Below are 26,410 nucleotides of genomic sequence, written 5' to 3'. Positions count from 1 at the left end.
TCTAATTGAATATAGGGGTTTAAACCTAAGCGTGTAGGAATAGGAAAGACACCTGCCTTCGTCCCTACCCACAGACAGCCCCTACACAGAAATACTTAATGTTTTTTTTCCATGGCCATGGTGTTGGAGTGACTGAAGACGAAGGGAGCAGATATACACTGAGAGCCGTTGTGAGGGGATGGAAGGACAAATGAGGGGGACCTATAGTGTAGGGTGTTGTGAAGGAGAGGATGAGAGAGAGCTTGATGTCAGCCACATTCATGGGAAAGTGCTGCCAGAGAGATAGGAGGAAGTGGATTAAAGACTCAATGAAGTCTTCACCGACCCCTCGGAGACTTCACAATGGAGAGGACTTTAGACAACTGTGTTATCTTCCCTTTCTCCTTCAGCTAGCCATTAGCTGCAGGTTTTTCCATGGGCGAGATGGTGTGGCAGGAATCTCGGGCAGGAGCACTATGCCCCCTGCTGGACAATAGTAGGAGGCTCTCTTCTCGGATCTATGACCTATGCAGCCATATCTCAGCTGGATACAAGGGGTCAGATACAGGTTTCATCCTTCGGAGCAGGCTCTAAATTTACTCAGAATGTAGGTGGACACCCCAGTGACATCTGTACCATGACTGCACTGAGGGCATGTCTGGCCAGGCCGGTCGTGATTGTAACTTTCCAGGTTCAGAGGTGATGACTGAAGTCCACATTTCTCCTTTGGTAGCTGCTGAGCCACTTTGACTCAGCTTCATTCTCATTGTTTTAGATGCTTTATTGTCTCCTCCCTCCACCCAATCATATATGAGAAAAGGGTATTTTTTCCTTTAGTCTTATTTGTGTGTGTGAGTGTGTGTGTGTATGTGTGTGTGTGTGTGTGTCACATGAATGTGTGTGTATATGAGTACCCCATTGTACTTACCTGTGTGTGACAGCCAGAGGAGGATATTAGGTGCCCTGCTCTATCAATGGCTGTCTTCTTCCCTTAAGAAATGCTCTCTCACTACACCTGAATCTCCGAGAGCCTCCTGCCTCTGCCTTCTCCCTCCCTAGGTGCAAACATTAGTGTGCTGGGCTCCGTGACTAACTTGGTGTGAGAGACAGAACTAAAGTTCTCATGCTTGAAGGACTAGTCCTCTCCCCACGAAAAATCTCCCTAGGTCCCTAAGTTTGTTTTTGTTTCCTTATGGTACCTCATCAGCTAGGAGCTCAGCCCTGCTCTACGGTGGCCCACTGAAGTCAGAAAGCTGCTAGTGATGCTAGTGTGCTTCACTAATTCCTCGAGTAGAGGGATGGAGGCGGGGCAGCAGAGGGTCTAAACCTGCTTATTGATTGTTATTGTCTAAACTCTCTTTATTGATGTGTGTACTTTGTGGGCCAGAACTGGTCTCAAGGCTTCAACTACAAAATGGTTACTAGGGCCTTGAAGCAGTGAGTGGAAACCTGGAAAGGGGAAGATGAAGAGACTCTGACTAGCCCAAGCATGGCAAACATGGCTCTGACAGGCTTGCCCTTCTCTCCCATTCCCTCTTCTTTGCTAAGAAACCATCAGACTACCTTCCTAAAGTCAGCCACCACTATCTGTTCCCTTATTTGACCACTTCCTCCTCCTGAGTCTGACTACCATGGTCCAGGTATCAAAGTACTGAAGTCTAGTAATCCAAAGCCCACTTTGGCTCACCTAATGAACATGCCCAACCAAAATTGAACACTTGATCCTAACACAGAGTTTCCCTTTTCACCTTTCTAAGCTGCTATTTGTCTCTTCTCTTTCTGGAAGCAGTCCTTTGCCCCCAAGACAATATCTCTCCACATCTCCCCTGTTCCTTTCCCCTTTGCCCTCAACCTCTGATCTCCTGTGTTTGTCTCTTATTCCCTGCCTTTTGTTCCTCTGGGGTAAATAAATGTTCTTTGTGCTGAGACCTTGGTTTTGGGGTGGTCCCTTTAGAGACAGAATCTCTAATTATGACCACAATAATCCTCATGGGCATTTTTGAATCAAATTATTTATTTCTAGGTAGTAATTTAATTAAGTATGTGTCTGTGTGATAAATATGATAGGGTATGGAATTAAAATAGTATGTTTTCATATAAATTAAAGTTTATTATTTTAAATATGCTTGGCTTTTTCATAGCTATTTTATCCATTCTTTAAAGAAATGGCTTTTTTGAGCAGCTTCTTTTCCTTTGCATTTCATAGTCCTGGGTGTTCAATGATGAACAAAACACAGAGAAACCCCAGTTTTTGTGTAGCTTGTCTAGGAAGGTAACGTTTAGTGTAATTTAATGTAAGGACAGGTAAACACATAAATGCAGTTAAATAAATGCATCTAATTATGGGGTGATAAATACATGGAAAATGTAATGCAAATAGAGAAGAGCTAAATGCCCAGGCTGGGAGGACCCTAGAGATTTTCAGAAAGTCATAGGCAACCTTTGCCCTAGAGGCAAGGCTGGAAGACACCTGGGATTAGGCAGCAAAGAGAAGAGAGGGGGATCCAAGTGGACTGGCTGAAAGATCTTTGCTGTTTTCCAGCAATGGTTAGAAGGCTAGAGAGGCTTCAGGGAGGAGAAAGCAGACGTTGTCAAGGAAACAGTGTGATTTTTGAGATGCCAAGGCCTTGCTGCATCCTGAGTTAAGTGAACTCAGGGTGAAGTGGCTGAATTGTCACAGGAAAGTTACATCACCCAGCACTCAGATTGCAGATATTTTCCATAAACCGCCCTGGTTATCCTACGAAGAAGATGAAAAAATGCAGAACTACATTATAATTTATATTCACTTCAATTCCATAAAGCTCTTTCGTACATTAAATCGCAAAGCATTAGCATGAGATCAAGCTTTCGGGCCACCAAGGCCACCAACCTTTATTGAGGTTATGTGAGGGCTTTACTTACTGTGTGCTATGATCCAGTTAAGTAAATATGATGTTCCTATTTTACAGATGGGGTTATGGAGGCTCAAAGGTTTTATCATGACTTGAAGCATCAGGCCTATACTAGAGCTGGGATTTATAACTAGTCAGTCTGAGTGTAAAACACATTATTTTTCCACTGTTTGAATTTAGCCTCTCTACATTTCTCATCAGTGCAGAGCTGGGTGCTGGATATTTTTTAATGGTTCTCACAGTTCTCCCTCTGGCAAATCTGGCTACTAGAAAATACCATGGCCAGCTGTTTCGGCATCAACCAAAGCCAAAAAATATTGTTTACAGAAAACAATATACACAGCGATATTTAAGAACTAACTGCATTGTTATAAAAATTTTGGCAATCTATTGAAAATATTAAAGTGCCCATTCATTTGAGATTGAATTCTTTCCTTTTTCTTTTGCAGGTAAGTTTGGATACTTTTTTTTCCCCTCGTGGAATGGAGGTATGCTGTTAATTTGTGATGAATTTTATTTTAATTCTGTTAACACTTCACAACAAAATACATTGTTGTTACTGCAGATTAGAAGTCATGTTGTTGGTTTATGCTGCTTGGTTCAGAGGTTTTATGTGTAAGTCTATGCTGTGTCTGTGTTTGGGCTTGTGCTTAAGGAATTGAGTAAATTGTCTGGCCAGGCTGTTGCTTCTGTGTATCTATGAAAAAAAAAGAATGCTGACCAGGATTGCAATGGAAATCAAATTTAAATTAGAAAGAGAAAATAGATTCCTTTCTTGAGAAACATTACAAAAAACCTGAATGACCTATGTAGTGATTATTTCAAATAAGGGGAGAATATTTCAATAAAGGTACTAGGCACAGAGAGAGGGGGGGGGGGGGAGGGAGGGAGGGAGGGAGGGAGGGAGGGAGGGAGAGAGAGAGAGAGAGAGAGAGAGAGAGAGAGAGAGAGAGAGAGAGAGAGAGAGAGAGAGAATGTAAATGTTCCAGGGGCATAAGGGAGTCCTGAGATTTGAACCCCAAAAGTGAAGTAGCCAGTCAAGTTTCCATATATGCTATCAATTTTTCATGGTGTCCTATACCCTTATTAGTATATAAAAGAAACAATCATATAAGAATTGACTCAAACACAAATTTAATACACTCTGTGCTTGTTATAGATGATATATAGAGAGCAAAAATGCCATGTATATATCTAAAGGTAAAATCATGCTTTCTTTTGAAATGCATTAAAATAGAAATGTTGATCAGCAGCATTCTGGCTAATCAATAATAGATGGGTGGTACAGTTTGTGTTTGTAGCGTCCCCAAAGGGCCATTGTATTAAAGACTTGATTGATGTAGAGAGTAGTGGTTGGACCTTTAAAAGTTCTTTGGGTCATTGGGAAAGACCCTTAAAGGGGATGCTGAAACCTCAGGCCTTTTCTCTTTTCCACTTCCTGCCGAGAAGTGAGTGGTTTTGTTCGCCTAGCATCCCTCTGTGGTGTGCTGTCTCACCCAAAGCAACAGGACTAACTGCGATGGTTAGGAACTTTCCGAACTGTAAGCCACAATAGGCCTGGAACCCTTCGAACTTGACTGGCTATCCTGGGTACTGTGCTAACGATAGGAATCCATGCGAGCACTGAATCAACACAAGGATCTCAAAGCTCTTTGGATTCTGGTCTTACTGGGTGAGGTCACATCTTATTCGGTCTTATGTTGTTCCCTCTGATGGGAATCATATCCACGTCATCAGGATCAAGTGTATGTTATCTCAATGAGAACATATTACACAAGCTAGGACAAGTCTGGTTTCTTTAAGGAAGTTAAAGGTTGGTCATTGGAGCAAATGCCACCTGACTGACTTCGAGCTATCTGTTTTAAGTAGTGTCCTGACAGTTGACAGAAAGGAATGGTATTTAAAAACATTCTAAAATGTTACAGTCTCTAACCTAATATTGAATTGCCTGGCCCAAGTCATGGTCAGTTGGTGCAAATCTAGAGAGTAAAGATTTTAACATCATCAATTCAGAATTCAGCTTTCAACTCTACTATGAAGAGAAAATGCAGTTGTCCACAGTCAACCCTTTATAGGTGTGTGCTTTGTGTGCCAATAAAGCTTTATTCATCAAAATAAAGGTTACAGACATGGCAAGAATTGTACCATAGTAATGCCCCAATTCGTGTTCTTTTTGAAATGAAGGGATTTAAGATAGAGAGGGGAAAAAACCAACAACACAATGAAAGTGGTCCCCCTGAACTCTCCGAGTTGAACTTCTCAGAAGTCTTGGTGAATTCAGACACTAGAGGGCACAAAAGGATACTTTTAAGTCAAGGGCTTTTTGTAAACAGAACATTATAATTATGAAAAATGGCCTCAAGTAGAACCTCGTGACCTCAATGGGCATAATTTGTCTGAAATGCTGGTCTGCAGCTCTTATGACCTCAGTGACCACAAGGACTGGCAGTGGCTGACCACTTCTGTGTTGGTCTAATAATACCCTCCTGGCTTTCTTTCTCTCCTTCCTTTTTGTTGCTCTGGGCCTTGTATAAAATATGGTCCAAATTAACTGCTTATGTGGTGGAAGTTTTTTCTCCTATCTCATAAGGGAGGCGTCACTGGCCTGCTGTTTTAGATACTAAGTTTCAGGGAGTGAAATTGTTCCGATGTAGCACATTGCAAGTTATTTTTAAATGATCATTTTACAAATAATTTAAAGTCCAAATTGTGCATACAAATGTGATTTGTTACCCTAATTTTTGAACGAACTAAAGGTATATTTTTTTCCCTTAGGAAAATGAACAAACATAATTAGTTGCCTCAGGCTTCAAAAATAATCCTATGCTTTATTCACTCTATTTAAAGGGATTAGGATTTACAGAGGTCTTCTGACACGTTAAGAAGATATGTATTTAAAGATATTTATCCAGAATTAGTTGTACTATTGAGTGTTAATTCCACCAATTGAGAATAAGATCACTACCACAATTTAAAGTCAAATTTGAAGCCAGCTTTAATTAAATACTGGTCAGGAGGATGGACCCAAGTTCCCAGGAAATGGCCCTGAATCACGGTTTACAGTGGCTGAAGTCTTTTCCATCAGGTCCAATCAGGGGCAAGCATACATGCTGACATACCTCTAGCCTACATCCAATCAGGGGCAAGTGTACATCTTAACATATTTCCTGCTTGCAAACCTCCCGCCCACATGTGGTCAAGCACATGAGTGTATAAGGGTCAAAAAAAAAAAAAAAAAAAAAAAAAACTTGTTGAGGGAGTGAAAACACGTGGCTTGTTATCTCCCATAAACAACAGCCTCCAACTTTCAGCATTTCAGCTGGGTCCTTGAGCAAGAGGTTTTTTTTTTTTTTTTTTTTTGGTTTTTCGAGACAGGGTTTCTCTGTAGCTTTGGAGCCTATCCTGGAACTAGCTCTTGTAGACCAGGCTGGTCTCGAACTCACAGAGATCCGCCTGCCTCTGCCTCCCGAGTGCTGGGATTAAAGGCGTGCGCCACCACCGCCCGGCTAGCAAGAGGTTTTTGAATCAGACATTTTTGTTTCATGGATCTCTAAGGCACAGTAATTAAAACATAAAATGTAACTTTGGCTTTCACAGATCGAATAGATATATTATAAATATCCTACATGAGCTAATGTTTAGATAAACGTTGGCATTATATAAAGGGAATGGAATTTTTTCAACCATGAATTTTTTTTTTCAAATAAAGTCAGATAATATGAGAAAGTGCCTCTTGTAAAATATATGCTAAAATGAGTTTGAAATCAATAACAGACATTAAAATTTTCAATTAAATGTTAAAATTAGATGTATAGTTTCATGTGTTTATATAAAAATGAAAATGAGCCAGATTTTCAAATTAGCTCTGGGAATGGCTGATTTTCTTTTCTTTTGCTCACTTTTCTGTATTTTCTGAGCATTCTTTCATGAATATTCATCCTTTGCATAGGACTAATATGTGTTATTCAAACGGGAGCCTGTTTTAGCATTCCAACCTCTGTTTTTGGACATGATTCTTAGGTCACTGCTAGAAAAAAAAGCAGTGGGGCATATGATTGAAATATGAATCAGAAACGATTTACATGGACACTTGTATCTCTGATGCATAATACAGTCAGATACACCTTGAGAATCAACTTGCTAATCCCAGAAAGGAGAGAATTGTCCTCAGTTCTATGTTGTGAGAAGAGTTATCATACACTAAGCCATGACGGGGACCAGAGACCAGCGAGACCAGGAAAGGAAGGACCAGCTAGAAAGACCTACAGGACTAATACCTAGTGTTTATTCTCCCTATGCTCTGCAGTCAGTAAGTCCTGGAAAGTAGCCCAGAGATAAAGTGTTTGCTTGTGCTCCCCATCTCTCCTCTCTGTTCCTCTTCCACTCTCTCCCCCTTCCTTCTCCCCTATCTTTCTCTTCCTGCCTTTATCTTCATTCTGTCCCTCACACCCCCTCTCCGTCATTCTCTCACTCCTCTCTCCCATTGTGTATATCTTTTCCTTTAATGTATGCCCTATCCTTGTCTTTCCCTGTGTATGGATGCACGTTCCTGAAGACAGGCAGCAGGACAGCCAAGAACTATGCTAAGTTGGACTTCTAGTCCAAAAGTCCTTAGCCCTGCACAAAGATGATGAGAAGTCTCGTGAATGGCCTTGGTAAATGCTGTAACACTGTGTGACACAATGCAAAAATTGTGGCAAGCTTTGGTTATACTGTTTTTGGTTTTGCTTTTTAAGCAACATGAATTACTGTCTAAATATATAGAACTCTTCAAAAGTCGTTTTTAGAGCTTGACTATTTTGAAGCTTTAGAATGTTTTAAAGATTGAGAAAACTGGGCAGTTCGATGAACCAGTGAAAAGCTAGAGCAGAGACTGACTAGATGTGGAGATTTGAAAAAGATGTTCCAGGAAGTCTCTGGCATTTGGACACTTGGTCCCCAGTTGTTTGGCACTGTTGGGAAGGCCTGGGAGGTGTGGTCTTGCCAGAGGAAGACTACCACTGGACTTTGAGGTTTCAAAAGTCATGTTTCATCCCTAGTTAGCTCTTTGTGTTTCTTGTCTGTGGCTCCAGATGTGAGCCCTACACTGTTAGCTTCCAGCTCATGCTCTCATAGCTGTCCCCATCATGACAGGCCCTATCTCTCTAGAACTGTAAGCCCCAAATACACCCCTCCTTCTCTATGCTGCCTTGGTCATGGTGTTTTATCCCAGCACTACAAGTGTAACCAATACGCCAGCTGATTCCATTGTGTAACCATCCACATAAAAATACAGAGCAAAAGACGGATGGTGTTCTTAGCCTTAGGTCTGTGGCAGCTAGGTGTCCATTCGAACATCCCAAAGGATTTATTTAGCTAATTGTCAGAAAGGTGGTAGGTCAGGTACAGAGATTGGAATAAATGGTTATTAAGAGGACTGGGGATAGCCAAAGCTGATTTGGCTCTGGGTTTGTTACATTCCAGAGTCTCCACAGTCATTTACATTTTAGTCAGCTCCTCCACACCTTTCTGAAGGTTGGGCGAGAAGTCCAGCTTCTTTCCAGAGACCTTTGTTCACGTATCTCTAAGGTCTTAACTCTATGTCTTTTTTCACTTCCTTTTAAAAGTCTGGATGAATTGACGTAAGATAAAATGACTGATTTAAGCAGTCATCTGGGCTTATTTTCAAAGACATGTTGGGTATTATGAATATATATATTTATTCCCTCAAGTGATAACTGCATGTTCTTCTCTATGAAATGCTCCGGACCATGCTGAAGTACAACTAGAGCTATGGAAATTATAAATAAGCATGTGTTGCTTTCCAGATGGGTAACCCAGTTTATCTAAACTAATTGCTAAAGGAAATGGAGGAGCCTTAAGTCTTTTTTGGAACAAGACAGAATTAAATATTCATCCCATGAAGGAAGACAGAATTTGGAACACAATAATGAAATTTCTTGAGGCTGTCTTCTAAGAACCCCGAAGAATCCATTAAATTAGTTTATTGAGATTTGTTGTACACGGCAGTCCTGGGGAATCAAGGCCACAGGAAGTTCAGACCCCACTAGAAAAGTGAGCTTAGAGTGTGTTCTTTCTGTACACACTCTTTAAGACTGTAATATGCCTTCATTACACTAGATAAGAAACTAACTGGAGATGCAAAGAAGCCTTGCTAATCACCGGATGCCTTGGGCGTGGCTAATTCTTTCTCATTCCTGCCTCTCACCAGGTAACAGCAGCTTTACCCTGTCTAGCCTCCTCTGAGTTCAGCACTTAGCTATGAGTTCTAAGGGAATTGGGCCTAAGCTTTTCACACCTGTAATAGGTTTACTCACAATTCCAGAGGCACCATTCCAAACAAATGATGTCAGTTAGCATGTATGATAAAAACAAAAAGCTTAACTGAATTTTAAAAAATAGCAATAATATGGTCATCTAAAAACCTATGTTGAAAAAGATGCAAGCAGTATGATGTGTTCTATCATCTTTGATGTTGGAGAAGTGGTGTGGAGATGGGAAATCCTGACAACATAATGTCAGAATTTCCCTGACATTGACCTGTGGGTTGTGATTCTTTCAGGAATCAGACATCCTGAATACCAGATATTTTACATTATGATTCATAACAGTAGCTAAATTACAGTTATGAAGTAGCAATGACATAATTTTATGGCTGGGGTCACCATGACATGAGGAACTGTATTAAAGAGGCTAAGCATTAGGAAGGCTGAGGACCACTGCTGCAAATAGAATCGAAGTATTATTTGTTTTGAAATTCTGCTTCTGTTATTTCTTTCATTAGTCTGAAGCCTTTGGAGGCATCTCACTTCCCTCCCCCTCTCCTTCTGGTTGATGTTACTTTATTGTGTTGAAGTTTCTTTCTATTCACCCTTTGCAAAAGTTGTTTTTTTTCTCTCCTTTCCTGATAAACTAAGCTTAATTATAGAGCTGAAGTGGTATCTCTGTAGATAAAGTCTTAACAGGTGTGCAGACCAAAATTTAGGTCTCCAGCACCCATGTAAATGGCGGGTGGGCAGTCTGAAGTCCTTTCTATAATCCCAGCATTTGTGAGGCAGAGACAAGCTGACTATCTATACTAGCCCAGTGGGTAAGCTCTGTGTTCAATTGAGACACCTTGTCTTTCTAGATATGTAAGGTAGGGTGCAGTCAGGAAAAATATAGATGTGTCTCCACACACAAACACTCACCCACATATAAGACTACATATACACACATACCATACACATACATATATGCAAAAATTATTACTGAACTTTGTGAAATTACTTCTCCTACATTTACTAAAATGACCTATGATATTCTATTATACTTATTGATACACTACATTAAGTGAATTTTTGAATAGTAAAATAGATCTGCTTTCCCAGAATGATCAGATGATTTTATGATACATACCCAAACGAGTTGATAATCTTATCAATCTTGTGTCTACTAAACAAAACTAATGGTAATTACAATCCTTTCCACGTGTTTTTTTTTTTTTTTTTTTTTTTTTTCTGGGTGCCAGTAGTCGAGGCTGGTGGTCATGGTCTTACAGAAAATAGAGTTTATTGCTCCCAGCTCTTCTGACTTTCTAAGCTTCCACTGAGAAATCTGCTCTTATTCTGAATGGTTTTCCTTTACACGAAACTTGTTTGGAAACCGCATTTGCCGAGGCAGCATGCTGTTTCAGCATTTGAAATGTGGTGATTCGATTCGAGGGTGGTTTGGGAATTAAGGGGAATTCCAGTGGGGGAGGCACTCCAGCTCATGCACTCAACCAGTTAGGGTTCAGAGTGCTACTGGCAAGAGGCCTTCAGGGAGACTGGGTGAGGACGAAAGCTCATTCTTTAGCCAGGTAGCACAGCCAGCATGCCATTATTACAACTAGTAGGCTTATCTTGCCTGGCAGGGCAAAAAAAAGTATTACAGTGTGCAAGGGGTTACCAGCACTCAACAAGCCCGGTGCTATGCACTTTACCCCAGCAGCCTACACAGCATCCTTCAGCGCTATGAAAGCTAGACAACAGAGGGCGAATCTCCTCATCAGTTAGAGACTGATTTCTTTATATCCTGCTGGCTCTATTGTTTTTAATTTGAAAAGGCAATATTTTAACTTTCATATTGTCTGCAGTTTTCAATATTCACAACTTTGCTTTGTAGAATGAACAAAACACATTTCTTAGCAGAAAGAGCAAATGCCATGCATAGTAGGGATAAACATAGATGCTGATTTACTATTTTTAAAACATTCTTTTTAAGACATTATCATTAAGAAATACAGTTATGTGGATAATTTTTGCAAATATTTAAGGAATATTAATTATGTGGTGTGTGTGTTTACGTGTGTGTGTGTGTGTGTGTGTGTGTGTGTGTGCCTATGTGCAGATCAGAAGACAACTTGGAGGAATTTGTTGTCTCCTTTTTCCACGTGGGTCCTGGGGAATGGAAATCGAGACTCCAGGTTAAAGGCAAGTGTGTTAACGCCTTCTCCCTGGCCTTTCAGTAAATATATAATAGTATCCCTGGTCCTGGACTGTCCACATCTGCACCCCTTGAAGGCCTGGGCATTGGTTTGAGAGAATGAGGGGAAGCAAATGCCCTGCATGGCTCAGCTGCAGACCTGGAGGGGCAGTTGTGAAACCCTGTCTTCACTAGGGGGCACCTTGTTAGCATCCCACTCTCTCTGTCTCTCTCTCTCTGTGTCTCTCTGTGTCTCTCTCTCTGTGTGTGTCTCTCTGTGTCTCTGTCTCTCTCTGTGTCTCTCTGTCTCTGTCTCTCTCCCTCCCTCCCTCTCTCTGTCTCTCTCTGTCTCTCTCTCTCTCTCCCCCCCCCTCCCCCCCTCCCTCCCTCCCTCCCTCCCTCCCTCCCTCCCTCCCTCCCTCCCCCCCCCCATACCTTTCTGAAAAAAAATTGTTTTCAGACTTGACAAATCCCTTTAGATGCCCAGAGTGCTCAATTTTTTTTCTCTCCTTTGCTCCGCCCATGACATGGCTGCCAATCCACATCTGGGAGGCTGCCTTCTCCATTCTTTACCGTTCGTCTTCTGCACACCTCACCATGCTGCTTCTAATTTGATTTCCCATCACACCATTAGAGATGCTAGATGATGTGAGTGAGGGCCTGCTGGTTTCCAAGAGCTTCCCTCAGAACCTCTAACATCCCAACCACGTGTGAAATGTCCTTGAGAAATGCCTAATTTAAAAATGGACTCAATGCCGGGCGGTGGTGGAGCACGCCTTTAATCCCAGCACTCGGGAGGCAGAGGTAGGCGGATCTCTGTGAGTTCGAGACCAGCCTGGTCTACAAGAGCTAGCTCCAGGACAGGTACTAAAGCTGCAGAGAAACCCTGTCTCGAAAAAACAAACAAAAATAAATAAATAAAATAAAATAAAAATGGACTCAAAGGTCTTTGTTCATGACCTTTGGTCGGAATCTATTTAAAACTCATAGTGAAGGCAAAAGCAGCTTTGTTACTCAAGTTTTTATTGACATGTATCCCATTTTATCTGTTCATAACAGTGAGTTGTAGTAGTTGTCAGGGATGTGCCAACTGCCATAGGGAAGAATGTATAAAAATCCCTGATTCTATCGCCCAGGAAAGAAAAGTCCGTATTTTGGTGCATATTTTAATGAGTGAGTTTTAAATAGTAAATGATTTTCAAGATTCGACTTTTGTTGTCTTGGGACAACACACTTCCTGACAAAGCATTTGTAATAATGCTTCAAAATAATGCTTCCAATGCACTGGCAGCGTGCTGAAGAGCCTTGCTGAAGGTTGCAAGCCTACATCCTTGAGTGTTCCCACTGTTGAATACTCCACAGCCCTCAGAGAAGATGTGAGCTTGCCAACTTCTTCCAGCATCACTGAAGTCCCTGGTCATTCACTGGGTCCCTTGGCAATTAGACAACTCCCAACAGGCTGAGCATATCCAGGGATCACATCTGCGATCTCTTCACAATGGGGAAGACTGGTGTGGGTCTCCTCCTGAGTCTTGTGATGTCGTCTGAAGGTGACCTGCATTTCTAACTGCTGAGAAGACACCAAGCAGACTTGAACAATAGGAGTACAACATAGGATTGCTAAAATCATTAGCAGTTAAATGGGGACTTTTTTCATTTCTTAAAATAAGTGATAGATCATGTTCTTAGGTATCCTAACATTTATACCATATTCACATAAAATATAAGAAAAGTAAAAGAAAGTTACATGAACAGAATGCACAATGATTCTCATTTATTGAAATGTTCCTTGTATGAATTTTAGGGGATATTTTATACAATGTCAGTAACTGCAAAATTCCCACTTATCCACTACCCAGTACTTGACTGACTCAGAATTTACCAAGAATTTCCCAGCATCAAACAGTTCAGAAAGGATTTTACCCAAGAAAAACCTGGACTAAAATCACAGAGTAGCAGCTTTTTATCACTTAGCTGGATATTGATGTTTAAAATTCATAATCTTTAAGTGTATTTTTAACAATTAGTTATAATTGATTTACTTTCCTAAGTAAAATTTAGGAACTCATATTTTTCATGTGTGTGTGCACACACACAGGCTTTGCAACACACGGGGGTGGCCAGAACACATTATTTTTGCCAGTTTGAAGTACAGCCTTTAAAATGGACTCCATAAGAAAGGATGAAAAATTCTAAATTATGTTCAACATAAAGTACAATTCACAAGTACTATTAATTTGATATACTCTTAATTACTTTTAAGTCACTGTGACCAAGCAAGTTTAAAAAAAGAATTTATTGGGACTTTCCATAGGATTAGAGCCCATGGCAGGGAGCATGAGCTACAGGCAGGCAGCCATGACATTGAAGCTGTAGTTAAGAGCTCACACCTTGAGACAGCAACCACCAAGCAGCAGAGTGCGTGCACGAGAGAGAGAGAGAGAGAGAGAGAGAGGAGAGAGAGAGAGGAGAGAGAGAGAGAGAGAGAGAGAGAGAGAGAGAACTAACTGGGAATGGGAATGGGAATGGCTGGTCTTCAAAGCTCATCCCCTGTGACATACTTCCTCCAACAAGGCCACACACCCCCAATCCATCCCAATCAGTTCTACCAGCTAGGGACTAAATATTCAAATATCAGCCTATGGGAGGTGTTGTCATGCAAACCACTGTATGTATTGTTATAACACTAATCTTCTTATTACTCAGGTCTACTATAATAATTACCTGTTGGAAATGATCTCCCCAAGGTGGAGTTTAAGAGTTAAATTCACTGATACACCCAAGAAAATACTTTAACTGTTCTGTTGTTTTTGGTTTTGTTATTTTTTGAATATTCTCATGGGATTAATTTGTAAAATAAATCTCTCTTTCGAACCGTATTATAAATATTTGGTCTCCACAAGTTTGCTCTTCTCCATCAGTTCCCGCTTCAGAAGTCTCCCACCTAGCTTATTCTAACCTGGTCTGGTCCTCCTAGCCACACTTATGGCACGCTCATTTGTTGCTTTACTCATAAAAGCATGGTGTAGGTGTTTGGTTGTGAGCCCTTTTGACACTTTTTATTGCTTTGTTTCATGTGGTGGTGGTCGCAACGGCGGTGGCTATGCCCGTGACTATGGAGGTGGCGGTGCTGATGGTGGCGTGGTACTGTATGGGGCACAGTTTGCTATCTCGTGTTTTAGAGACGTCCCCTAAGGTGAGATTCTGGTTGCAAGCGTCTGAGGAGCACTAGGTCTCTGGGTCTTCAGCCACTTAGCTTTGAACTAAATTCAAGCTGACTGAAATAAGAACTTGTGAATATGTAGCTCCTGTGTTTTTCCCAATTAAATGTGATTTATAAGTCTGTAAGAGGCAAGCATTTGTCCTACCCAGGAGCTTGTTTTTAATGTTGGCGATCTGAAAACCTGCCTTCTGAAATACACAGCAGTAATTCAGCAGAGGGAGTCTCTATGACATTAATAGAAATGGCTTCTCTAACACTTTGCAGAGAGCTGGGATTTTCATCAAGGCCTTGCTGCTAGCCACTCATCCGCTGGAGGAAAGACATTTAACTTCTCTGAACAAAGGGAAACCAGCAGTAGCATGGGAAACAAAACTCAGAAGCTACCCTTGACACAATCAAGTCTGTTGTAAATCTCTTGGGTGGTTTGGAGAGGAAGCTAGAAAACACCCTCTAAGTTTTGTTGGCCCTGTGATGAAATGAATACAAATTCACAAAAATAAAGGATTCTATTTCACTCTATATCAGAGGTTCAGATGCCTTCTTTTGGCCTTTGGCTCTTCACATTTGGGGCCACTCAACCTTTGCCTTCAGTTTCAGTACCACCCCAAGCTCCCAGTCTTTCCCCAGGATTTAAGGATTTAAAGAGCACTTGCCAGTGAGAGAAAAAAGTATGATCTAGAGATAAAGAGAACAACCTGTACTCATGCATCTGCCATGTGTCAACATTGGGATAGCAGAAACTTAGTGAGGTGCTCAGAGCCTCAGTTTCTCCACTTAGGAAGTATTGATAATAATGGCCGGATGACTTGACCAGCTATATGTAATTAGGTAGCTGTTACATGCGATATCTGGTCCTTCCCTGTGAAAAATTTTAAGCTTCCTCCATGAGTTACTGTTCCTTCAGGAGGAGCCTTGTCCCGTCCATTCCTTTTCTTACTATGTAGACACCATGAAGGTAGGTTTTACAGTGAAAGGGATCTTAGTTTTAACTGCGTATCTGCTGCCTGTTAGCGTCCTGCTCATAGGAACAAATTACTCAAACTTCATAAACCTCCATTCCCGCAGAGATAAGATAGAATAAAAGTAAGGGAAAGCCCGGAAATTGATTACCAGGGATTATATAACACATCTCATGTTCTTACTACAAAATAAGCAGAAATTAGTTATTGAAATCATGAAGTTAGGATAAGGAACCAGAGAAAAGTCATCCTGACATTCTGGTGACATTCCGTATACCACTCAATCAATACCCCATGCACCAGGGTGAAGACAGGTCATCAATGAGGGATCAAGAATAAAAAAGTTTATGACCATCGGCTTTAGAAACACTGTCATGGAAAAAAGTCACATCACCAACACTGAGCACATGGGATTGTTGTTATTTAGAGACTGCTGGTATTTGAGCTCTTGTGGTCTTACTCCCGAAGGAGCAATTTGCTTCCCAGCCTGGTAATTCCAGAATTGTGTTTTCTTGTTTATTAACATAACTATAAAAAGTAGGAAGGAGCCATTTCTGGCTTTATTTTGTGTGTGGTCAACAACTCAGAAGCATAGTTGTGCTCAGTGTTGCAAATGCTTTACCAACTAAACAATCTGTCTTCAGATCCCCAAGAGTTTTCAAATAAAAAAGAAAACGAGAATAGTCCTGCATTTGAAGCATAGGATTTGAACAACTGGGAAACATTCCATCATTTTTTGTTTTGTTTTGTTGTTGTTGTTGTGTTCTTTTTTTGTTTTTATTCAGTCTTTGTAAATAAGATACAGAGGATTTTAGTATTGCAAATAAAATATTAACCTTTTAAGACTTAATCAGACACACTCTATTCTTATGTAAGGTAAAAAATATAACAAATAGAGAAACGAAATTACCAATCACAGCTAATCCTTGGTGCGTTGAAGAAAGAGGGAGAGAGAGAAATCTAATAGTATTTTGCTCATGAAGTAACTATTTTTATACTTTATTGTTTTTAATTGAGCTATACATTTCCCCACTCCCCAGCTTGCCTCCCCTCTCCCCTTCCACCCTTCCCTCTGCCCCCCCACGCTCCCAATTTACTCTGGAAATTTTGTCTTTTTCTCCTTCCTAGGTAGATTCATGTATTTCTCTCTTATAGTCTTCTTTGTTGTCTAGGTTCTGTGGGGTTGTGGACTGTAGGTTGGTTATTCTTTGCTTTATGTCTAAAAGCCACTTGTGAATGAGTACATACTGTATTTGTCTTTCTGAGTCTGGGTTATCTCAGTTGGTATAATTTTTTTCTAGTTCTGTCCATTTGCCTGCACATGTCAAGATGTCATTTTTTTTTTTTACCACTGAGTAATACACCATTGTATAAATGTACCACATTTTCCTTATCCATTCTTCAGTTGAAGGGCATCTAGGTTGTCTCTAGATTCTGGCAATTATGAATAATGCTGCTTTTGAACATAGTTGAGCAAATGTCCTTGTGGTATGATTGAGCATCCTTTGGGTATACGTCTAAAAGTGGTATTTCTGGGTCTTGAGGTACATTAATTCCTAATTTTTTGAGAAATTGCCATACTGAGTTCCAAAGCAGCTATGAAAATTTGCACTCCCACAAGTGATGGAGAAGCGTTCCCTGACTCCACATCCTCTCCAGCATAAGTTGTCATCAGTGTTTTTGACTTTAGCCATTCTGACAGGTATAAGATGGTATCTCAGAGGTGTTTTTATTTACATTTCCCTAATGGCTAAGGATGTTGAGTATTTCCTTAAGTATCCTTCAACCATTTGAGATTCCTCTATTGAGAGTTCTCTGTTTAGGTCTCTACACCATTTTAAAATTGGATTATTTGTTTTCTTTGGATGTTCTGTTTCTTGAGCTCTTTGTACATTTTGGACATCAGCCCTCTGTCCTATGTAGGGTTAGTGAAGATCATTCCCTATTTTGTAGGCAGCTATTTTGTCTTGTTGATCATGGCCTTTGCTTTACAAAAACTTCTCAGATTCAGAAGGTCACATTTATTAATTGTTGCTCTTAGTGTCTGAGCTACTGGAGTTATATTTAGGAAGTAGTCTCCTGTGCCTATGCATTCAAGGCTACTTCCCGCTTTCTCTTCTATGAAGTTCAGTGTGGTTGGTTTTATGTTGTGGTCTGTGATCCATTTGGACTTGAGTTTTGTGCATGGTGTTAGATATGGATCTATTTACAGTCTTCTACATATCGATATCCAGTTATGCCAGCACCACTTGTAAAAGATGCTTTCTTTTTTCTATTTTATAATTTTGACTTCTTTTTCAAAAATCAGATATTCATAGGTTGATATCCAGGTCTTTGATTCAATTCTGTTGGCCCTCCTATCTGTTTTTATGCCAATACCAGGCTGTTTTCAGTACTGTAGCTCTGTAGTAGAGTTTGAAGCCAGGTATTGTGATGCCTCCAGAAGTTTCTTTATTGTAAGGATCGTTTTGATCATCTTTGGTTTTATGTTTTTCCATAAGAAGTTGAGTATTGTTCTTTTGAGAGCTGTGAAGAGTTTTGCTGGGATTTTGATGTGCATTGCATTGAATCTGTAGATTGCTTTTGGTAAGATTGCCATTTTTGCTATGTTAATTCTGCCTATCTAAGACCGTGTGCGATCTTTCCACTTTCTGGTCTCTTCTTCAGTTTCTTTCTTCAAAGATTTAAAGTTCTTGTCATATAAGTCTTGCACTTGTTTGGTTAGCGTTACCCCAAGATATTTTATGTTATTTGTGGCTATTGTAAAGGGTGATGTTTCTCTGATTTTTTTCAATACTATATATCATCTGTAGATAGGAGGGCTACTGATTTTTTGAGTTACTCTTATATCCTGCTACATTACTGAAGGTGTTTATGAGTTGTAGGAGTTCCCTGGTGGTATTTTTGGGGTCTCTTATGCATGCCATCATATTATCAACAAATAATGAAAGCTTAACTTCTTTTCCAATTTGTATCCCATTGATTTTTTTTTTTTTTTGGTCTTATTGCTCTAGCTAGAACCTCATATACTATATTGAGTAGATATGGAGAGAGTTCACAACATTGTCTCGAGCTTCTCTTCCTTTAGTTTGATGTTGGCTGTTGGTTTGCTGTATATTTCCTTTATTATGTTTAGGTATATTCTTTGTATTCATGAGGAACATTGCCAAACTCTTTTTATGGAGCTATAGTTACCCTGATACCCAAATCACACAAATATACAACAAACAAATAGAATTACAGACCAATCTCCCTCATGAACCTTGATGCAAAAATACTGGCAAACTGAATCCAAGAACACATCAGAAAAATCATCCACCATGACAAAGTAGGCTTCATCTTAGAGATGCAGGGATGGTTCAACACACGAAAATCCGTCAATGCAATCCACCATATAAGTCTTATAAACAACTAAAAGAGAAAAAGACACATGATCATTTCATTAGATGCTGAACAAGTAACCATTTTTTAAAGGACAAGTTATTTTTTTTTTAACTGAAAATGCTTTTAACAGGGTAAAAGTCCCTTCTTCTCCTCTCTTAAAAAGTTACATTGTTAATGGTGGTACCTGGAGTGTGTGTGTGTGTGTATGTGTGTGTGTGTGTTTAGGATACATTTATGTAAATTACATTTTGTTCTACTCAAAACCTCTGCAAAGGCCCTGTAATCAGAGTGGATGTGTTAGGCATTGAAAATTTCCTGTGCATTTGCCTGATGGTGTTTCATTTTAATATAAAATTCTTTAAGGATTTTGGTAATAATAGTTTGCTTGTAATAGTGATGTTTGTCTTTCTGACTTCGTTATTTTATTTATTATTTTTTTATTTTTTCATGGAAGGGAAGGTATTTAAAGTTACACACACACACACACACACACACACACACACACACACAAGTGTTCTCAACTGCTAAGCTTTAACTCCAGACCTTCTTCCTACCCTATGTAAGTATTTAGGAGTTCCATCAAAGGCTTGATCTAATTGTCTTTCAAATTTCTAAATCATTTCTATATATACTTCATTATAGATGGAGACCTTGAGTAAAGCATTTGATCCACAATCCACAGTGGAATTGATCCCCTATTCTTATATTTAAGCATGCCTTTGCTTATTGTGTTTGTCATGTCCTATTGATCTCCATGTTTCAATGGTAATTTATTTACTTGCATCTTGGGACATATAAAAGAGTGGATATATTTACAACTGATTAAAATATAGACCATGCTATCCTGATGCTTTCAACTGCATTCCAGTACATAAATTAATTGGTCTCCATTTTAGAACTTGGAATTATTGACCTGTAAATCAACTAAACTAACATAAGGCTTGGAATGAAAATAGTTTATTTCTATAAATGAAAGTGAAGTATCTGCTGCAAAATAATGCTAAGATCTTCTTTGAATTGCAAAAACACTTCCACCCACAGAAATAATCTATCATTTATTGTCACAAGTAATTAATGTAATAAAGCCTCTTATAAACCACAGTAACTGGTCTTAAAGGGACATTAATTTCAATAAATGTACCAGATAGTTGTCGAATTTCCTTTTGTTACATGCCTTTATAATTGATCATTCTAAAATGCAAGTTTTATGGTTTCATTTTTTAATTAAAATATAATTAAATCACTTCTCCCCTCATTTTCCCCCTTCAGCTCCTCCCTTGACACCTTCCTGTGTCCCCTCCCATGGTCCCCTCACCCATCATTCCTTCTCAAATTGATGGCCTTACTTTTTCCATTGTTGTTGATACATATTTATAAAAATGTATAGGTACGCAATGTAACCTGCTGAGCTCTGAGTCTTTTCCTGTGTGTATGTGATTTCCACTTTGTGTTGGAGAGCTGATTAAGAGGCTCACCTCAGAGAGGCTTATGTCCCCTCTGGTAGCAGTCAGTATTTGCCCATAATTCTTTGACTAGGGCTGTGATACCCCCTACCCCACGAAAATTTTTTACTCTTCCACATCAACGTATCTATTGCTATTATCAGTGTTCAGGTCTTGAAAATTCAAATATTATAATACTACTCTCATCAGAGGTAACTGCTAGCTATACAGCGAAAATTCACTTCTGTAACTTCTAGCTTAGAGTCTTTAACCAACAACTATTTCAAAATGAAGCATTATCCTGAAACCCCTTTATCTGACTGCTCTGGTTTCCTGAGGCAATACATTTCAACACAGCGCAGCCCTGCTATTTCTCTGGTCTACTTCACATGCGCTAACTCTCTCGGATCCTGTTTGCTCATGATTCAGTATGTAAGTAAATGAATCCACATATGCTTATGTTTAAATTTCCCCACATCTGTATCCACGAGTCTCGGTTGAACTTCGGGTGGCTGGCTATAAAGGAAATCCTGAGTTTCTGGGTCAGACCCCAACACCCAAATCTGTCATTTGTAGCATCTGGAATCTTGGAACAAAACTAGGAGAATTATTCAAGACACCAAAAAGAAGAGACAGGATACCTTATTTAGAACTCTGCAGAATATAAGGTCTAAGTGGCTGCAGGAGTTGGGTACTTGGAGGAGACTTGGGGCAATCTTCCCTATATTGGAATAAATTTAATCTTTAATTATTTTTTGGTTTTTTTTTTAGAATTTCATACATGAGTACTTTATGTAACAATAAGAACTAGAGAGGAAAAATTTTGGCTTTGTGAGATTAATTCAAGTATTTAAAGTTTTCTGCTTTCTTTCTACCTCTAAACATAGGACATGAAAGTTGTAAGTTGCTGGCTTGAGCATAGATACAGCAAAGGTGTGCTCTAGAAAACATTGTTTGTTTTGGCTTGACATTCCATTTGCCTAAATTCTCACCTCTGTAGAGTAATGGCCAGTCCCTAATATTGTGGGTATGGTGGTGCATCCCTTTAACCCAGTACTTAGGAAGCAGGGCTTCTATGAATTCAAGAATAGCATGGTCTACATAGCAAGTTCCAGGCCAAGGTTGCATAGTGTGTGTGTGTGTGTGTGTGTGTGTGTGTGTGTGAAGTGTGTGTGAAAACAAAGGAAACAAATTACTAGTGAAAATCTGTCTGGGAGACTTGGTCTAGATGGAAAGATAGGGTTTATCTTATTGTAAATAAAACTATGGGGAAGGAAATTTGACCTCATGGCTCTGTGAGTTCAAGCTCTTGTCACCAAGCCTGGTGACGTGAGTTCAGTACCCACAAACCATGTGGTGAAAGAGAGAGAACCAACTTCCTCCTACCTGTTTTCCTCTGACATGTGTGGGCCGCAAACACACAACACTCATGTCTGCAAATAAAATTAATGTATTTTTTAAATTATAAAAGTAAGACTATGATAACAGGTAATATTGGGGAGCCTCAAAAGCTTTTTGTAAATACCAGACACCAATGATGCTGTTTGCCCTGCAAAATGTAGAACCTCGTGTAAGGGAGATTTTAATCTTGAGAGATGAAAGTATCAGCTCTATTCTCCTATTTCTGCGTGTTCTTCTTCCTTTATACCCAGTCTCCTCTTCTCGTGAGCCCTGCAGGACTCCTCCCTACCTGAAAAGTCAACCAGTTTTCCTATACTGCCTTGCTTTAGTATCATACAGAGCCATTCTGCTAAATACGAAGTTACCTGTCTATGTAGTACTGTGTTAGGAATAGAGCTGCACCTGCCTAAAAGCTACCCCTGCGTAGAGATGAATAGATTGATGGGAAGGGAGTGGCAACTGTGGAATTTCACACAACAAAAAGATAGATGGCCTAGGCCTTGGCCCCTTCTAAGAATCCCAGGACCTGCCTTCCCAGTATGAAATCAGAATTCTTCCCTAAGAGTACAAAGGCCATTTGTTCATCAATAAAATTTTGCAGGTTGGTTCCAGCAGAGTTTGTTCAGACTGGAGCTCTTAGTGTCAAGGTTGTTGATATGCCAGGCAGGCACCTTTCACTTACTCTCTGAGTGTGCCGGTCAGGTAACAAAGGCATGCAACTGTCCAAATGTTTTGTACTGCACATCTCGAGAGCATGTAGCTCTTACAGAATCTCCGTACTGTGCTGGATGCTGTTATACTAATCGCCTTGTTTAATGTCTTCATTGTTTTGTCAGAAATCATGTGAACATTCTGGATCTTTCATCCTGGCAGGCACTGAGATGATCCCTTAGGGCAATTGGTCAATTTTGTCCTGCTTGGAGGGGGTTAACCACTTTCCAGAGTTTTCCGAGCTTCTCTAATCTTATCCTAGACTAGCTGAGCTCTGCCTTGGTTTACAATCGAGGTCACAGGCAGGGCAATGCTTAGACAGGGACCGATGGAATTATGCTGCATTGTCAACATTAAATACTACTGGCTTGTGAGAGGTGATGACGACACCAGGGTCCCTTGACTTCTTGAAGACCTCTTGGAATAGAAGTCTCGGCCCCGTATGTTGGACTGGTAAACTGTGCCGCCGAACCCTCCTCTGCTTCTATCATTTATGTGTCGTGACTGAGAGTTGCTTTAAGGGATTTGTTCAAGAGTGAAGATCTGTTTCTAGGGAACAGAAGACAGACAAGACATTGATCTCTGTTGTCAAAGTCACTCACAGCTCACTCGGCAAGGTGACACTGTGGCATCTCTTTGAGGGAAAAGTTGCCAGAGGCGCTGAAAGTGATCTGCCTGTTTTCTTCTCACACTGACTGACTGGCAGGGAGGTGATGGTTTCCCCCGCAAGTACTAAATCCTTAGGGAAGGCTTGCTAATAGTGACAATTCATCCATGTATCTAAGAGAATTTGGAATAAGGAAAGTGATTTTGGTAGCTAACTTTGAAATTTAATATTCCATGTCAAGTTTCTCAGTCACGGATACGTGTTTCCTTTTTTCTCTAATGACACCCTCTGGTCACTACTTTTTAGCATTCACGGTTAATATAAAGTCAACTCATTTCAATCATACCTACTGGTTGGTGTGTCTACATGTGTGGGGTGTGATACAGTTTTCAGGAGCTGCATGTGGCCGTGCTATTTAATCTAGGCTATATTTAAAAGCAAATTTTCAAGGGAGTGTCTCTGACACTAATAGGGAGAGAAAGTCTGGGTGAAGCAAGCTCTGTCGCAAAGGGCAAGTGTCACACAGCAGGAAGTGCTGGCCACCCTTTCCAGCCCTGCCTCAGCCAGCCCGCCACCTCTCTGTCAGCACATACCACCACACTGAAGAAATGCCCTCATTCAGCCACAAGTGCCTCTTGCAGCTTGGAGGGCCCTCCCGCCCCAGGGTCCTGTCCTCGCTCTGACGTTCAACTGTTCCCGTGGATCTTGGCACCCTCTTTACAAATGGCTTTTGTTTGGGATCCACTGGGAGTCACAGTGGCAGGACCATCTCCAAGAACTAGAACAAGATTGCGGTTCTCAAAGTCCTACAGGTATGGCAATTTCCTTTTGGTAGCAGGGGAGTTATTTTCATCTGCCGTGGGTCCCTTACAAGTAAACTCTGTGGGTCCACTGAATTAGCAGGTAGGTTTAATTGTCAGCGTTTGAAACAGGAGCTGACTTATTGTAAACACTCGAAATAGTCAGCAGTGTGTGGCGTGTGGGAACCTCCTGAAGCTAGCTGAAGGAAATTGCCTCACTCTCAGAGCTCATTCTGAGAGTTGAGAGGTTAACTTGGCCAAGTATCCCAGTCACAGTACTCAGATCTAGAAAAGAACAAATGTCTTCACTTGCCTAATCAATTGCTATTGATGAAAAACATCTCCTTGCTTAACTGTAAGATAATTCTCTAACTCCCAAGAACGATGTCTGAGCTAATGAAAGAAGCAAACAACAGCTACAAAAACCACAGAAGTTTAAGTTGCAGGTTAAAGCCCACATTGAAAAGCTGAAATTAAGTCTATAATCCACATGGAGACTTTACAACCTGCCTCACAGAATGAGATGACAGAAATTCCAAGTTAATGCTTTATATAATCCTGTATTGCTAATGCTTCCCCCTGGAAATCATAGGAAAACTCTCAGTCACATGCCTGCTACAAATTGTCAGCAGTGTTCTCCAGCAAAGCTTAGTTAATTTTAACCAAATACCTGGCTGTTCCGCTGGAAGCAAATACAGCAACAGCAAACAAGAGTGAAATTGTTTGCATACTCTTTAGAATGGGTCTTTGTTATTTAGGTCAGCTACAACAAATTTAGAAAGTACCAGGCTTATATAGAAGTATCCACTATTTTTGAGTTAAATCATCCTCTAAAATTATAGAGAACACCTTTTAAGTTTGGATTAAAATGCTAATGACTTAATTTGCTTCAAACCAAAAAGGAAAAAAAAATTTCACCGTCAAATAAAGTGTATTTCCCCTAGTGTTAATTCTTATGTAAAAAGTCAGAACATATACAACAGGATAATCTCGACATTATTTAAGAATAGAATATTTCTGACTCATCAGAAAGGAAAATTTTGTTCTAGAATTTTTTTTTGATGAACTATAAAAATTGGGAAAATCAAACTTCAAAGACCTAATATCTTTGTCTGTAGGCAAACACTGACAAGGGATGAAGGGTCTCTTAGCAAAATATGTAGATAGTGCTTTCACTAACTTCCATTAAAAAAAAAAACAACAAGCATTGCCTTAATGATGTTAACTGATGAAGACATTTGGTTGCATGTTAGAAATCATATGCCTTTGAAACCTTCGCGTCAAGGAATGTATGTGGTTTGCTTGTTTATCATTGGCACCCTACACCTGGCTGTGTGTCATCACAGGCTCAGAACTAATTGACAGAGTCTTAAATATTGTTGCGCATGTGTCCAAGATTTCTAGGTTTCCCTCACCTTTCAGGTCCGAAAGCAAGTTCTGTAGTCTTCCTGCTGAGTGGATAGAATGAGAGGAAGCTGTGACTCAGGGACCTGAAGTATCTGAGATCGCTTCAAAAATGCAGCGTTGAAGTTGTGATTGATTTACAAATAATTTATGAAAGGTGTGCCCTTTTTATATCAAAGACAGGCATTTCCTTGGCCAAGCTCTGGTTCTTTCCAAATCCGTGTAAGTGAAGAAGGAGTCTCCATTATCTGTGTCCCACACTTTAATTTTTGCATGCTTTATTTGTGATAAATTGAAAGGTTGATGATAGTATCTCTGATAGCCTTCAAGGGCCAGTCCCTCTAGGAAACCTGAGCAACTTCATCACTTCTTCATTTCCTGTTCATTTGAAGCAATTCCTTGCATTAGGGTGAACTGAACTTTTGTATGCGCTGTGTTCATTGTTGTGGGTCCTGCATTGTCTTCCCAGCTGGAATGCAAAACCCTTTGGAGTCCGAGACTTCCTTAGGACATCACTGGCTACTGTCTGTAACCTACTCTTATGCTTAAGTCTTTCACAACTCAAATTGAGTGGAAGGTCAAGGAGATAGGAATGCAGTTGAATACACTCAGAGACCCAGAGACATCTCAGCTCTCTAAAAGTTTATGCTTGCAGCTGCAGTGATACACGAGAATGAAAAAAATCATGCCTAACATGTGTCTTTATGTTTGAAGCAGACAATACACTATAAGTCATTATACATATATTATGTATATATATATATATATATATATGTTGATGCACACATACACACACATAAGCACATATGTGTATATATACTTACATGCCACAGTTAGCTTCTGACTACCATCTAGCATGCTTGGAAGTCAAAGCAATATACTGCTTATTGAAAACATTCAAAACTTACTTTAATTTCAAACACTTTACAAACTTTCTCATTTTCTTTTTACTATACAATATCTTTTAAAACATGACAGAAATAAGCTGCTCTTGGCCTTTAAGAGGTGTTGGATATGAGTACACGATTTAAGCAACTGAAGGACCTGGCCATTAGCCAGTATTTCTTCATTTGCTTTCTACAATGTAAGATTGTTTTCTCCGGGGCACAATATTTATAAATTTATATTTATATATTCTGTAATAATTCTCAAATGTGCCTA

At 40.0% G+C, this 26,410-nt stretch overlaps 1 protein-coding gene across 5 annotated transcripts in view; it reads left to right on the top strand.

Annotated features, from left to right (window-relative positions):
* The window catches only part of Pde4d (phosphodiesterase 4D), a 683,624-nt gene that overhangs the window by 340,560 nt on the left and 316,654 nt on the right, over positions 1–26,410 (top strand). The window contains exon 1 of one of the 5 annotated variants that reach the window (XM_038322670.2): positions 23,569–23,857. The exons of the other annotated variants lie outside the window; for them this stretch is intronic. Within the exon in view, the coding sequence (XP_038178598.1) occupies positions 23,769–23,857 (89 nt within the window). The 5' untranslated portion in view covers positions 23,569–23,768. Of the gene's footprint in view, positions 1–23,568; positions 23,858–26,410 lie in introns of those variants that run through there. 5 annotated transcript variants of the gene reach the window in all.

Source organism: Arvicola amphibius, chromosome 3, assembly GCF_903992535.2.
Source record: "Arvicola amphibius chromosome 3, mArvAmp1.2, whole genome shotgun sequence".
Classification (NCBI taxonomy): Eukaryota; Metazoa; Chordata; class Mammalia; order Rodentia; family Cricetidae; genus Arvicola; species Arvicola amphibius.
The sequence above is the reverse complement of the archived record's forward strand: the minus strand, read 5'-3'. Positions and strand labels throughout refer to the sequence as shown.